General features: G+C 49.5%; 1 protein-coding gene across 1 annotated transcript in view; it reads right to left on the bottom strand.

Moving 5' to 3' along the window:
* Positions 1-2,756: 2,756 nt before the first annotated feature.
* fam83c (family with sequence similarity 83 member C) overlaps positions 2,757-13,178 on the bottom strand; it is a 15,926-nt gene continuing 5,504 nt past the window's right edge. Inside the window, 3 exon segments of the mRNA XM_080461278.1 lie at positions 2,757-5,990; positions 6,386-6,616; positions 12,388-12,512. Coding sequence (XP_080317404.1) covers positions 5,156-5,990; positions 6,386-6,616; positions 12,388-12,512 — 1,191 coding nt within the window. The 3' untranslated portion in view covers positions 2,757-5,155.

The raw sequence follows: 13,178 nt of genomic DNA, 5'->3' as shown, positions 1-13,178 counted from the left end.
GTTCACCTCCTCGATCCGTATCAGACGTGTAGATCAGTGTCGTCAGCATACAATCGTACTGTAATCCCAGTTCTCCTCCTGTTCTCCTCCTCCTGTTCTCCTCCTCCTCCTGTTCTCCTCCTCCTGTTCTCCTCCTCCTCCTGTTCTCCTCCTCCTGTTCTCCCAGTTCTCCCTCAGCGGGAGACGAGCTGCTGATGTTCAACACTCGTCACAAAGGACTTTAAGAACCACGACTGATGTTCCGTCGATCGTCTTTCTGATCGGAGACCCGTTTAGTCAGGACATCGTCTTTGTTTATGGTTTGTTTAAAGCGCTGCACATCCAGCGGTCGCCCTGTTCGATCCCCTCCCTGTGAGCTGGACTCCAGGTGAAGCTGCGATGTTTGTTCTGCAGAACCTTCCCCAGTGGAACCCTGTAGATGTTAAACAGCAGTGGGCCGAGGATCGAGCCTTGCAGAACTCACATTGGTTCTTTACGCAGGTTTTCACAGATGGAATCCTTTAGAGTCAGAATGTAGTTTAACCACTTTGAAAAGGACAAATCCTCTAAAATCAGACATTCTTCCTTCTTATCTAATGAATTGTTTGCAGTTTTCAGAAACGATGACGAAGACTCTGCTTCTGTCCAGTTTTTTATTAAATCTCATTTACACACAGAAATCTAACTCATGAGTTCACGTTCTCCAGTAGAACACAGAGTACAAAGAACATTTACACTCATTTAAAGTATTGTATCTTAAAAACCAAACTAACAACAGAACTCCATCCTATTTCCAGGTGAACAAACGAGACTCAGATAAACAAAGTCCCAGTTGTCCCAGTCCCAGTCGTCCCAGTTGTCCCAGTCCCAGTCGTCCCAGTCCCAGTTGTCCCAGTCATCCCAGTCCCAGTAGTCCCAGTAGTCCCAGTAGTCCCAGTCCCCCCAGTAGTCCCAGTCCCAGTGTTCCCAGTTGTCTCAGTCCCAGTCGTCCCAGTCCCCCCAGTAGTCCCAGTCCCAGTTGTCCCAGTCCCAGTCGTCCCAGTAGTCCCAGTCGTCCCAGTCCCAGTTGTCCCAGTTGGACAGAACGAAAAACGAGCAGGAAACAAAAAGACATTTTAGGTTAATGGAATTCCTCCTTATTGCTCCGTGAGCAAAGTCACGTTCAGACGCTGGAGTCCAGCACAGGGAACCGAACCGTCGCTTCCAAACAGTCCACTGGTGGTTGGTTCTCGGTGTAAAGAAGGAAGGTAGAAGCTTTCAGCTGGGAAATGGGACTTTCCCAGCTCTTAGCTCGGAGTTCCCAGTTGGCTGAACAAACCTTTCCCACTTTAATGACTAGAGCCAGACATGAACGCATGAATTTAAATTCAGGCCAAAAGCAGTGATGCTTATTAGTAACTGGGCAACTGGAGAGTTCCCACATCGAAGTGAGGAACAGGGAACTTAACCAACATGGGGAACCAAAGTGAGGAACCAATGAGGAGAACCAACAAATCAAAACTACCGACGCAGCAGATTAACAGGGCTGTAAGCCTTAAGGCTGAGTGATGAAGGCACAGGAGGAGGAGCAGGAGGAGGTGCAGGAGGAGCAGCAACAGGAGGAGGAGCAGCAGGAGGAGGAGCAGGAGGAGGAGCAGCAGGACGAGCAGGAGGAGGAGCAGCAGGAGGTGCAGGAGGAGGAGCAGCAGGAGAAGCAGCAAGAGGAGCAGCAGGAGGAGGTTAGGGAGGAAGAAGAGGAGGAGCAGGAGGAGGAGCAGGAGAAGGTGCAGGAGGAGCAGCAGGAGAAGCAGCAACAGGAGGAGGAGCAGGAGGAGCAGCAACAGGAGGAGGAGCAGCAGGAGGAGGAGCAGCAGGACGAGCAGGAGGAGGAGCAGCAGGAGGTGCAGGAGGAGCAGCAGGAGAAGCAGCAAGAGGAGCAGCAGGAGGAGGTTAGGGAGGAAGAAGAGGAGGAGCAGGAGGAGGAGCAACAGGAGGAGGAGCAGGAGAAGGTGCAGGAGGAGCAGCAGGAGAAGCAGCAACAGCAGGAGGAGCAGGAGGAGCAGCAGGAGCAGCAGGAGGAGGAGCAGGAGGAGGTGCAGGAGGAGGAGCAGGAGCAGCAGGAGGAGGAGCAGGAGGAGCAGCAGGAGGAGGAGCAGCAGGAGGAGGTGCAGGAGGAGGTTAGGGAGGGAGGAGCAGGAGGAGGAGCAGGAGGAGGAGCAACAGGAGGAGGTGCAGGAGGAGGAGGAGCAGGAGAAGCAGCAGGAGGAGGAGGAGCAGGAGGAGCAGCAGGAGGAGCACCTTACTCCCTACTCTACTTCCAGGGTATCTGAGCTTAAATTTCTTTTTAAAGTCTGAATATTTAAATTTAAATAAAGTTACTTTCTGGTGTTTAATGAGGAGAATTTGAGTTCTTTGGTGGGAAATAAACTCTTTTAAGTTCTTAAGTCATGAAGATGTGCCCTTCATCATCATCTTCATCATCATCTTCATCATCATTGTACGAATGCACCAACAGAAACGACATTAAAGTGAATTTTCTCCGGATCGTTCTGAACTTCATACGACTTGAAGAAGTGATGGTTGTAAACTTTGCTCTCGTCTGCCTCCACCCGTCTTCCTCCACCCGTCTGCCTCCACCCGTCTTCCTCCACCCGTCTGCCTCCACCCGTCTGCCTCCACCCGTCTGCCTCCACCCATCTGCCTCCACCCGTCTTCCTCCACCCGTCTGCCTCCACCCGTCTGCTGTTCTCATTCTCTTCCTCCACCAGAACCAACAAACTAAACAAACACAAACGTTTGAAAACTTTAAGGGATTTTTTTATTTTTTTGTTTCTTTACTGAAAAACTGGAGGTCAATTTTTAATAGAAATAATAAATCCGGTTCACATGTGGATCAAACCTCCAGTTCCTCATGATCCTCACAAACCAAAACCTTTTTTCAGTCATAAAAGAAAAAAAATGCAATTTTCCCTCAAATTTAAAGACAAAAAAACCACAACCAAAATAATAATTACACAATTGTGTTCGAAGGGACGAGAATTAGAGTTAAAAGATAATTAATAAAAAACCTGTTTTAAATGCAATAAATTGCTGGATTGTGGAAAATCACAAACTTTTAATTATTTGCGTCGTGAGTTTCTGACATTTTGGTTCAAATTTACTGAACAAAAAAAACAAATCAAGCAAAAATCTTTCATCTTTTCATGAAAGTAAAAGAACCTGGAACCAGAACTTCTCAGACGGTCCTGCTTCTTAATCCAACGAGAGATTTTGATGAGAGAAAGACCTTTTCCTTAGTTAAACCTTCAACCCTCCAATGTAAACTGAATAATTAAAGTTTTTATAACGTAAAACCACAATCAGTTTTATTTTGGTCTTGATATGTTCAGTAGGTTGTTCAGTGGAACCAAACCTGCTTTCTAAGGAAAAGAGAAGAACAAGGAAACGACTCACATCCATCAGGAGTCGTTTGGAGGAACGAGGCCGAAGCTCGTTTCTACTAAACTCACTTTTCTTCTTTCAAAATAATTTGACAAGTTTGTCTTTTTCTTTTCTCTTTTCAGACAAAGCAGGAAAAGGAACCTTGTAGTTTGGGTTGGTGGTTCCAGGAGAACCTCCCTGCTGGAGTGTTGAGGTGAGAACCAGGCGCCTCCAGAACCCAGCCAGCGATAAAGACTGCGTTTGGACAGGAGGTCTGGAAGAGAAGGACGGCGCGGTTCCACCTCATGAAAACACAACACATTTCACAATCTAGAACAAGGGAAAGATTTTCCGTTTGACGTGAGAAGAAAAGCTTCAACGTTTGTCAGAATCCAAGCTGCTGTTTGTTTCCTCGGAAAGTCGGGAACATTTTCAGATGTGTCACAATAAAACCCACAAAGACTGAAAACAGGAAGTCGGTTAACGACTCGTAGTTCTTCATTCCAACTCCTTCCCTGGAATCCCAACGAGCAGGAAACCGCCCATTTTCAAAGTAAAGTAACAAGCTCTTAGCAATCCCCTTTGGGATTCGAACCTGCGATCCCAAGTCCACGCCGCTGCCCCCTGGTGTCCTCGAGAGGGAACAGCAGCCCACAAGTTAGAAAGAAAAACGAGGGTGAGAGACGTTAGCTACGACAGTGTCTGGAGTCTGGAGTCAGAACGGAGAACGTGAGGCTCCAGAACCGTTAAACTCCTGAGTTGGACCAAACAAGCGCCCGCTGGAAAGGCAGCCAACGTTTTGGAGGAACGGAAACTAACATCTTGTGGCGAATTTAAACGTCGACGCCAGAAACGTTGGAACTGAAATGAAAACTCAGAGTGTTTACGGTTCCGTTTGAGTTTTGACGTTGTTCATTCCGGTCACAGCAAATTCATGACAAACTAGAGTTCTTCTGTTGCATGAGCGGCGGTTCTAGCAGGACTACCAGTCCGTACCAGAAGAGGTCCCAACACGTCAGTCTGAGTCCTCGACTCAATGTTTTTAGTGCGAGTTGAAGAATCATTGCTTCGGCAGACGGAAGTTGCCGCCATGAGAGAACCTGACAACTCAAACAGGCAACGGTGTCGTTCAGGTTGGAACAATAACTTACAAAGTTGGCAACATTTTCGGTAAACAACTTGTTGCTGCTGCTTCAAGTTGCACCAATGACTCAGAAAGTTGTTATATGAATGTAAATATTGTTTCCTGGGAACAACAGAAATACTGAGGCTGAATTCCAGAGTTACGGCTTCAGCAGAGACCTTAAAGAACCACGTCTCTTACTGGTTCATCGGAGCAGCGCAGCAGAGAATTCTCTAGTTCTTTGGTTTCAGTTGATCGTCAGCGTCTTTAGCATGACGTCTAAATTCAGATTGGAGTTTAGGAATCGATCATTAATCCTGGAAAACATGTCTCACATGTACGTTTGTAGAAGAAGGACTTCATTTTGTGGTGAAACAGAAATGAGGTCTGGTGGAAACACTCGGCTGTCGTCGGCGTACGGCGACTCACCGCTCGCTCTTTTCACGCTGAAACTCATTGAAGGACACAAACACGTCTTTTAGAATTCTGACTTAAAAAGCAAAGTCTCTGAATCTGCAGCTCGACTTCACAGCTCAGAATGAAACGAGCGTCGGAGACGAAGTGGACAACCGACATGAAGCGCTTACGATGCTCCAAGCCGCGCTGTGTGTCGGTTTGTGGCTACGAAGCGCCCCCTAGTGGCGGCGGCGGCGGCTAGTTGGAGCTCTTGAGCTCGAAGCGACTGTACACCTGCTTGGACTTCATCTTGTTGTACTGGTTGACCAGGTCCAGCTTGCTGTGGCCCAGCGTCATGCGCTTCTGGTCCTGTCGGGTCATGAGGCTGACCGGGGACGGCGGCGGCGGCGGGCTCTGCTCGCTCTCCGGCTCCGGCTGAGAGAGGTCCGGCCCCCCCCAGGGCGAGGTGCCCAGCGGGGACGGAGACCTCCGGGGGAAGTTGTAGGTGTCTTTGTCCTTGGGGGGTGGCGGCAGGAAGAGGTCGGACAGTTTGGTGAAGAGCTGGTTGGAGGGAGTCCGCTGCCTGTGGGACAGTTTCCCGTCGGCCACGATGGGCGGGGGCGTCTGCCCCTTGGGGGCGGAGTTAGAGGTGGGGGTGGCGGGGTGGAGCCCCGAGCTGTGGAACATGTTCGGTTTATGGTCGTACAGCCCCAACGCCTGGAACTTGGAGGAAACGCCGCCCATGTTCGCCCTCATGACGTCCGCCGGCGAAGGCTTGTTCCACTCCAGGCCCATCGCCTGGCTGTAGTTGGGCGGCAGGCGCTCGCCGACTGGGCTGTGATTGGTCGCTCCGTTCGCAGCACCTCGGACTCCTGCAGTCGGAGTTTGTCCTCCCAACCGATCCCCCCCCCCTCCTCCTCCTCCTCCTCTCCTCTCCGGACTCAGGTGAGGGTTGCCCGAGGGCTCCTTCTTGTCGTGACCTTGAGTGACCTTGTAGACGGCGTTGGCGGTCATCCCCGGCGCCGCCTTCACGCTGGAGACGCTGCTACTGGATTGGCTGCTGGAGTTCTCCGAGCAGACTCGATCACGCAGCCTGAGGAAGGAAGACGAGCGTCAGAACGCAGAGAATAAAACCTCCCACCGTCCAGAGAATCAGAACGACGGCCGGGAGAAGTTTAAAACAAGAATAATTTAAAAAAATCCTGAACCGGAAATAAAATAACGGAAATTAAAATTAAAACTTCTTTTTTAATATAAACCTTTTTTGTTTTGACTTTAAACTTTTATAAATTAGCATTAAATAATAAAGCAATAACATTTTGAACATTTGAAAAAGTTAAACTAAGAAAAATCTGAAAAAATGAAAAAAAGTCAAAAGACAAAAATATTTTAATTATCGACTAAAAACAGTAAAACTTCTAAAATATGTTGAAAGTCCAGATAAGTAACCCCGCCCCCTCGCCATCATTCACTTGCACATGTTCTCACCTGTCTGAGGGTAAATCCAGCCCCAGCCCCAGCCCCAGGCCCAGGCCGGGCGCCATCATGGCCGGGTACGACGGGTAGAAGGGAAGCCCCTCCTCCTCCGGGTTGAAGAAGCAGTCGATGATCAGCGAGTCGGCGTACAGGCAGCGGAACTCGCGGTCGAAGCCGTCAACGATGCGCCCAGAGAAGTGCATGACCATGTTGCTGTGCACCTGAGCTGAGAGCCAGGTGAAGCTGCAGGGGACAGGAGGGGCAACTGTGAGGGCGGGGCAAGTACAACTGTGAGGAACTGTGGAGGAACTGTGGAGAAACTGTGGAGGAACTATAAGGAACAATGAGAAACTGTGGAGGAACTGTGGAGGAACTATGAGGAACTGTGGAGAAACTATGAGAAACTGTGGAGGAACTGTGAGGAACTGTGGAGGAACTGTGGAGGAACTATGGGGAACTGTGAGGAACTGTGGAGGAACTATGAGGAACTGTGGAGAAACTATGAGAAACTGTGGAGGAACTGTGAGGAACTGTGGAGGAACTGTGGAGGAACTATGGGGAACTGTGAGGAACTGTGGAGGAACAATGAGAAACTGTGGAGGAACTGTGGAGGAACTATGAGGAACTGTGGAGAAACTATGAGAAACTGTGGAGGAACTGTGAGGAACTGTGGAGGAACTGTGGAGGAACTATGAGGAACTGTGAGGAACTATGAGGAACTGTGGAGAAACTATAAGGAACAATGAGGAACTGTGAGGAACTATGAGAAACTGTGAGGAACTATGAGGAACTGTGAGGAACGATGAGGAACTGTGGAGGAACTATGGGGAACTGTGAGGAACTATGAGAAACTGTGGAGGAACTATGAGAAACTGTGAGGAACTATGAGGAACTGTGGAGGAACTATGGGGAACTGTGAGGAACTATGGGGAACTGTGGAGAAACTGTGATAAGCTATGAGGAACTATGAGGAACTGTGGGAAACTGGGGAACTGTGGAGGAAATATGGGGAACTGTGAGGAACTATGAGGAACTGTGGAGAAACTATAAGGAACAATGAGGAACTGTGAAGGAACTATGAGAAACTGTGGAGGAACTGTGAGGAACTGTGGAGGAACTATGGGGAACTATGGGGAACTGTGAGGAACTATGAGGAACTGTGGAGGAACTATGGGGAACTGTGAGGAACTATGAGGAACTGTGGAGGAACTATGGGGAACTGTGAGGAACTATGAGGAACTGTGGAGGAACTATGGGGAACTGTGAGGAACTATGAGAACTATGAGTTTCAACTGTGGAGAGAAAGAAGACCAGGAGCTGCAGGACCATGAAGTACTGACAGTACCAGGAGCTGCAGGACCATGAAGTACTGACAGTACCAAGAGCTGCAGGACCATGAAGTACTGACAGTACCAAGAGCTGCAGGACCATGAAGTACTGACAGTACCAGGAGGCTCGTCTGGACCATGAAGTACTGATAGTACCAGGAGGCTCGTCTGGACCATGAAGTACTGATAGTACCAGGAGCTCCAGGACCATGAAGTACTGATAGTACCAGGAGCTCCAGGACCATGAAGTTCTGACAGTACCAGGAGCTGCAGGACCATGAAGTACTGACAGTATCAGGATCTGCAGGACCATGAAATACTGACAGTACCAGGACGCTCGTCTGGACCATGAAGTACTGACAGTACCAGGACGCTCGTCTGGACCATGAAGTACTGACGGAGGACTAGAGACTGGATCGATCGACGGTTCAACTCCAGAAGGAGGAAGTTTGGGTCTGGAGCAGTTCTTCTGGTTTAATGGTCAGTAATTTGTACTGAGGAGGAAGACCTTCTCTACTGCTGTCTATTAGCAGTACTCTGATATGACCAATACTCTAATATGACCAATACTCTCTGATATGAGCAGTACTCTCTGGTGGGAGTAGTACTCTATGATATGAGCAGTACTCTCTAGTGGGAGCAGTACTCTCTGGTGGGAGTAGTACTCTCTGGTGGGAGTAGTACTCTCTGATATGAGCAGTACTCTCTGATATGAGCAGTACTCTCTGGTGGGAGTAGTACTCTCTGGTGGGAGTAGTACTCTATGATATGAGCAGTACTCTCTGGTAGGAGCAGTACTCTCTGGTGGGAGTAGTACTCTCTGATATGAGCAGTACTCTCTGGTGGGAGCAGTACTCTCTGGTGGGAGCAGTACTATGTGCAGCTGGTTCAGTCTGGAGTACCAGAGTACTCTCTGGTGGGAGTAGTACTCTCTGGTGGGAGCAGTACTCTCTGGTGGGAGCAGTACTATGTGCAGCTGGTTCAGTCTGGAGTACCAGAGTACTCTCTGGTGGGAGCAGTACTAAAGTAGACTGAAGAGAGAAAGTAAAGCTGAGGGAACTTCCTGTAGAACGTTTGATTTCCATTGGAGAAAAAATAAAAGCTCAAGTGTTCATCTGTTATAATTTGTTATATAATATTTCTTTATTATTCAACCTTGTTGAAATAGTTGTAACTAATACTACAGTAGTTAGCGATACTATTGTTATTGCTGTGTATAATTAAGCTCTTTAGAAGTTTAGTTTTCTAAATAAACTGTTGCCGCCGTCGACAGGCGGGAATGAGAGGAAGTGATTCCTCATGTTCCGACTGTGAGAAACCTTCAGGCGCTTCAGGACTTTCAGGTTCCCTGCTGGGGGAACCGACAGAGACGAGTCCCGACAGAGACGAGTCCCGACAGAGACGAGTCCCCACAGCGTCTCGCTCTGCAGGACGAGTTTCACTGGAGGCTTCAGGACATGTCCAGAACAGTCTGAACGAGGGGCGGAGCCTAACACCTTCACTCCTCTGAGGACAAACCTGAAGCACCACGTCGCTCCGCAATGAGTCACAGGTACACTTTCACCTGCTGCCCTCCTCCTGCTCCTCCTCCTCCTGCTCCTCCTCCTGCTGCTGCTCCTCCTGCTGCTCCTCCTCCTCCTCCTGCTCCTCCTGCTGCTGCTCCTCCTGCTCCTCCTCTTGCTCCTCCTCCTCCCTTCCTCCTCCTCCTCCCTTCCTCCTCCTCCTGCTCCCTTCCTCCTCCTCCTCCTCCTCCTCCCTTTCTCCTCCTCCTGCTCCTCCTCCTGCTCCCCCCTCCTCCCTTCCTCCTCCCTTCCTCCTCCTCCTGCTCCCTTCCTCCTCCTCCTGCTCCCTTCCTCCTCCTCCTCCCCCTCCTCCCTTCCTCCTCCTCCTCCTGCTCCCCCCTTTCTCCTCCTCCTCCTGCTCCTCCTCCTTGTTGGTGGGTTGTTGTCCTGCTCTTTGTTTGTTTGTTGTTGTTGTTGTTGTTGTTGTTGTTGTTGTTGTTGTTGTTTGTTTGTTGTTGTTGGAGGACCCCGGCTGGTCTAGTTTATCACACATCATTACAGATACAATCAACTCTTGAATAAACTATTTAATCTCAAGCAGCCAGTAAATACACAGGACCTCCTTTAGACCAATATTCCTTCAAAGGTAATCAGATTTCTAATATTTGACTTGGGATTACCAGATAAAGCTGGATTATTTCAAGCAAACAGGCTGTGGCTCCCAGAGCAGCTGATCAGGTCTGAACCCATCGGCTCGGTCGCTCCCTGCGGCACCAACGTCTTTTATTACTCTGAGTATTTATTACTCTGAGTATTTATGACTCTGAGTATCGGCGTCTGAACAGGACGGAATGTGGAGGTGATAAGAGACGTTTCCTTGGTACTGGTCCAGACTTCACCCTTCATTCCTCTGCTCCACCCCGCCCTCCTCCAACCTCCTCCAACCTCCTCCAACCTCCTCCAACCTGCTCCAACCTGCTCCACCCCGCCCTCCTCCAACCTCCTCCAACCTCCTCCAACCTCCTCCAACCTGCTCCAACCTGCTCCACCCCGCCCTCCTCCAACCTCCTCCAACCTGCCCTCCTCCAACCTCCTCCACCCCGCCCTCCTCCAACCTCCTCCAACCTGCTCCACCCCGCCCTCCTCCAACCTCCTCCAACCTCCTCCAACCTGCTCCAACCTCCTCCAACCTCCTCCAACCTCCTCCAACCCGCCGCACACCTGAAGCCTGCGGCCAGTACGACACCACCCACGGGGGGGAGGGGGGAGGGGGGAGGGGGGGGGTTACACAACATTAAGATATTTTATCTGTGTATTTATGATTAAATGAGGTCAAATTGAATATTAAATATATATTAGAGCAGTTCAGATAAATAAAAACTAATAGTGTGAACATTCACTGTGAAGAGAGAGGAAGATGCTCTACAATCTGGTGTTAGAGGAGGAAGATGCTCTACAATCTGATATTAGAGAGGGAAGGTGCTCTATAATCTGATGTTAGAGGAGGAAGCTGCTCTACAGTCTGGTGTTAGAGGTGGAAGATGCTCTACAATCTGGTGTTAGAGGAGGAAGCTGCTCTACAATCTGGTGTTAGAGGAGGAAGCTGCTCTACAGTCTGGTGTTAGAGGTGGAAGATGCTCTACAATCTGGTGTTAGAGGAGGAAGCTGCTCTACAATCTGGTGTTAGAGGAGGAAGCTGCTCTACAATCTGGTGTTAGAGGTGGAAGATGCTCTACAATCTGGTGTTAGAGGAGGAAGATGCTCTACAGTCTGGTGTTAGAGGAGGAAGCTGCTCTATAATCTGGATCAGTTCAGGATAAATGAGGCTCTGCCTCCAGTAAAAAGAGGTGAACTGAAACCTAAATTGAAAGATGATAAAACTTCTCAAACTTTTTCAACTTTTGAGTGGTTAAGGCTTCAGTACCTCATTAAGTAACTGATTACTGTTACAGATTACCTACTGAGTATGGCCAAAAGTGGTAAAGTCACATTAATAAAGTACAAGTACAATAGTCGACAAAAACAAGCTCAGGAAAGACAGTTAGCTCGTGCACCTACTGAAGCAGTAGTAACTGTAACTGAATTACTGGTTACACAGTAGTAATCAGATTACATTGGGGTCCTGCTGTACTGAGTGGACAGAGTACTTGAGCAGTAACTGAAAGCTGCCGTCAGGCTATAAAACCACCATGACAGTTCACGTCTGTTTGACTCGTCACACTGGAGTTAAAAGTAATCAGATTCCCTCAGAGTAATCCTGGAGGGAGGAGAGCAGCAGAGCAGCCGGACCTGATGTGGGTCTGATGAGTCAGCAGCACTTCTTCAAACCTCCAAACAGGAATAGGAACCAAGAGATACTGAGTCAGGCTGAACAGGATACAGCAAGGAGACCCAGAAGGTTCCTGGTACCGAAGGTTCCTGGTACCAAAGGTTCCTGGTACTGAAGGTTCTTGGTACCAAAGGTTCCTGGTACTGAAGGTTCCTGGTACCGAAGGTTCCTGGTACCAAAGGTTCCTGGTACCGAAGGTTCCGGGTACTGAACATTCCTGGTATTTTTTTTTGTATCTAGCCTTTCCTGAGTCAGGAGAACCACACTGAGAGTAGTAATCTCTTTTGTAATCTCAAGTGTTCTGGGGGGGCCGAGGGTCTTACTCAGGGAACTTCTGTCTGTGAGGCGAGAGCGCTAACCACTGCTGCTAACCACCATGCTGCCTGGTACCAAAGGTTCCTGGTACCAAAGGTTCCTGGTACTTCTCTTCAAGTACCTAAAAGGGTTCCTGTTCCCACCAGAGCCTAACCCTCCAGCTCCAGAGAACCAGGTTAAATATAAAATCCTGAAGATCCGAGGACGAAGATAAAATTACAATCAGTGACATCCAGCCGCCATCACACACACACACACACACACACACACACACACACACACACACACACACACACACACACACACACACACACACACACACACACACACACACACACACACACACACACTGAGTCTGAGCTGATGACTCAGCAGCAGCGACACTTCATAGGAGGAACCTGGACAAGGACTGTGTGTGTGTGTGTGTGTGTGTGTGTGTGTGTGTGTGTGTGTGTGTGTGTGTGTGTGTGTGTGTGTGTGTGTGTGTGTGTGTGTGTGTGTGTGTGTGTGTGTGTGTGTGTGTGTGTGTGGTCTGCTCACCTGTACGAGCCGGCGATCACCTCCTCGCAGTCGATGATCATGAACTTCTCCAGAACCTGACCAGTGAACTTCTTCCCACTTTTAGTGCAGTAAGTGTCTCCACAGACGCTGCGAATACGCATGTTCTACACACACACACACACACACACACACACACACACACACACACACACACACACACACACACACACACACACACACACACACACACACACACACACACACACACACACACACACACACACACACACACAGTGTTATACTATTTGAGCATTCCAGGTCTGACACCCCCCCCCCCCCTCTCTCTCTCTCTCTCTCCACCTCGCTCTCTCCACCTCTACCTCCCTCTCTCCATGTCCCCCTCTCTCTCTCTCTCTCTCCATCTCCCTCTCTCTCTCTCTCTCTCTCTCTCTCTCTCCACCTCGCTCTCTCTACCTCTCTCTCCATCTCCCCCCTCTCTCTCTCTCTCTCTCCATCTCCCCCCCCCCTCTCTCTCTCTCTCTCCACCTCTCTCTCTCTACCTCTCTCTCTCCATCTCCCCCCTCTCTCTCTCTCTCTCTCTCTCTCTCTCCACCTCTCTCTCTCTACCTCTCTCTCTCCATCTCCCCTCTCTCTCTCTCTCCACCTCTCCACCCCCCCTCTCTCTCTCCCCCCCCTCTCTCCCTCTCTCTCTTCCCCTCTTTCTCTCTCTCTCCCTCTCTCTCTTCCCCCTCTTTCTCTCTCTCCCCCCCCTCTCTCCCTCTCTCTCTTCCCCCTCTTTCTCCCTCTCTCCCTCTCTCTCTTCCCCCTCT

This window comes from Lipophrys pholis (assembly GCF_963383615.2).
Source record: "Lipophrys pholis genome assembly, chromosome: 4".
Taxonomy (NCBI): Eukaryota; Metazoa; Chordata; class Actinopteri; order Blenniiformes; family Blenniidae; genus Lipophrys; species Lipophrys pholis.
This window is presented reverse-complemented; position numbering and strand designations above follow the sequence as displayed.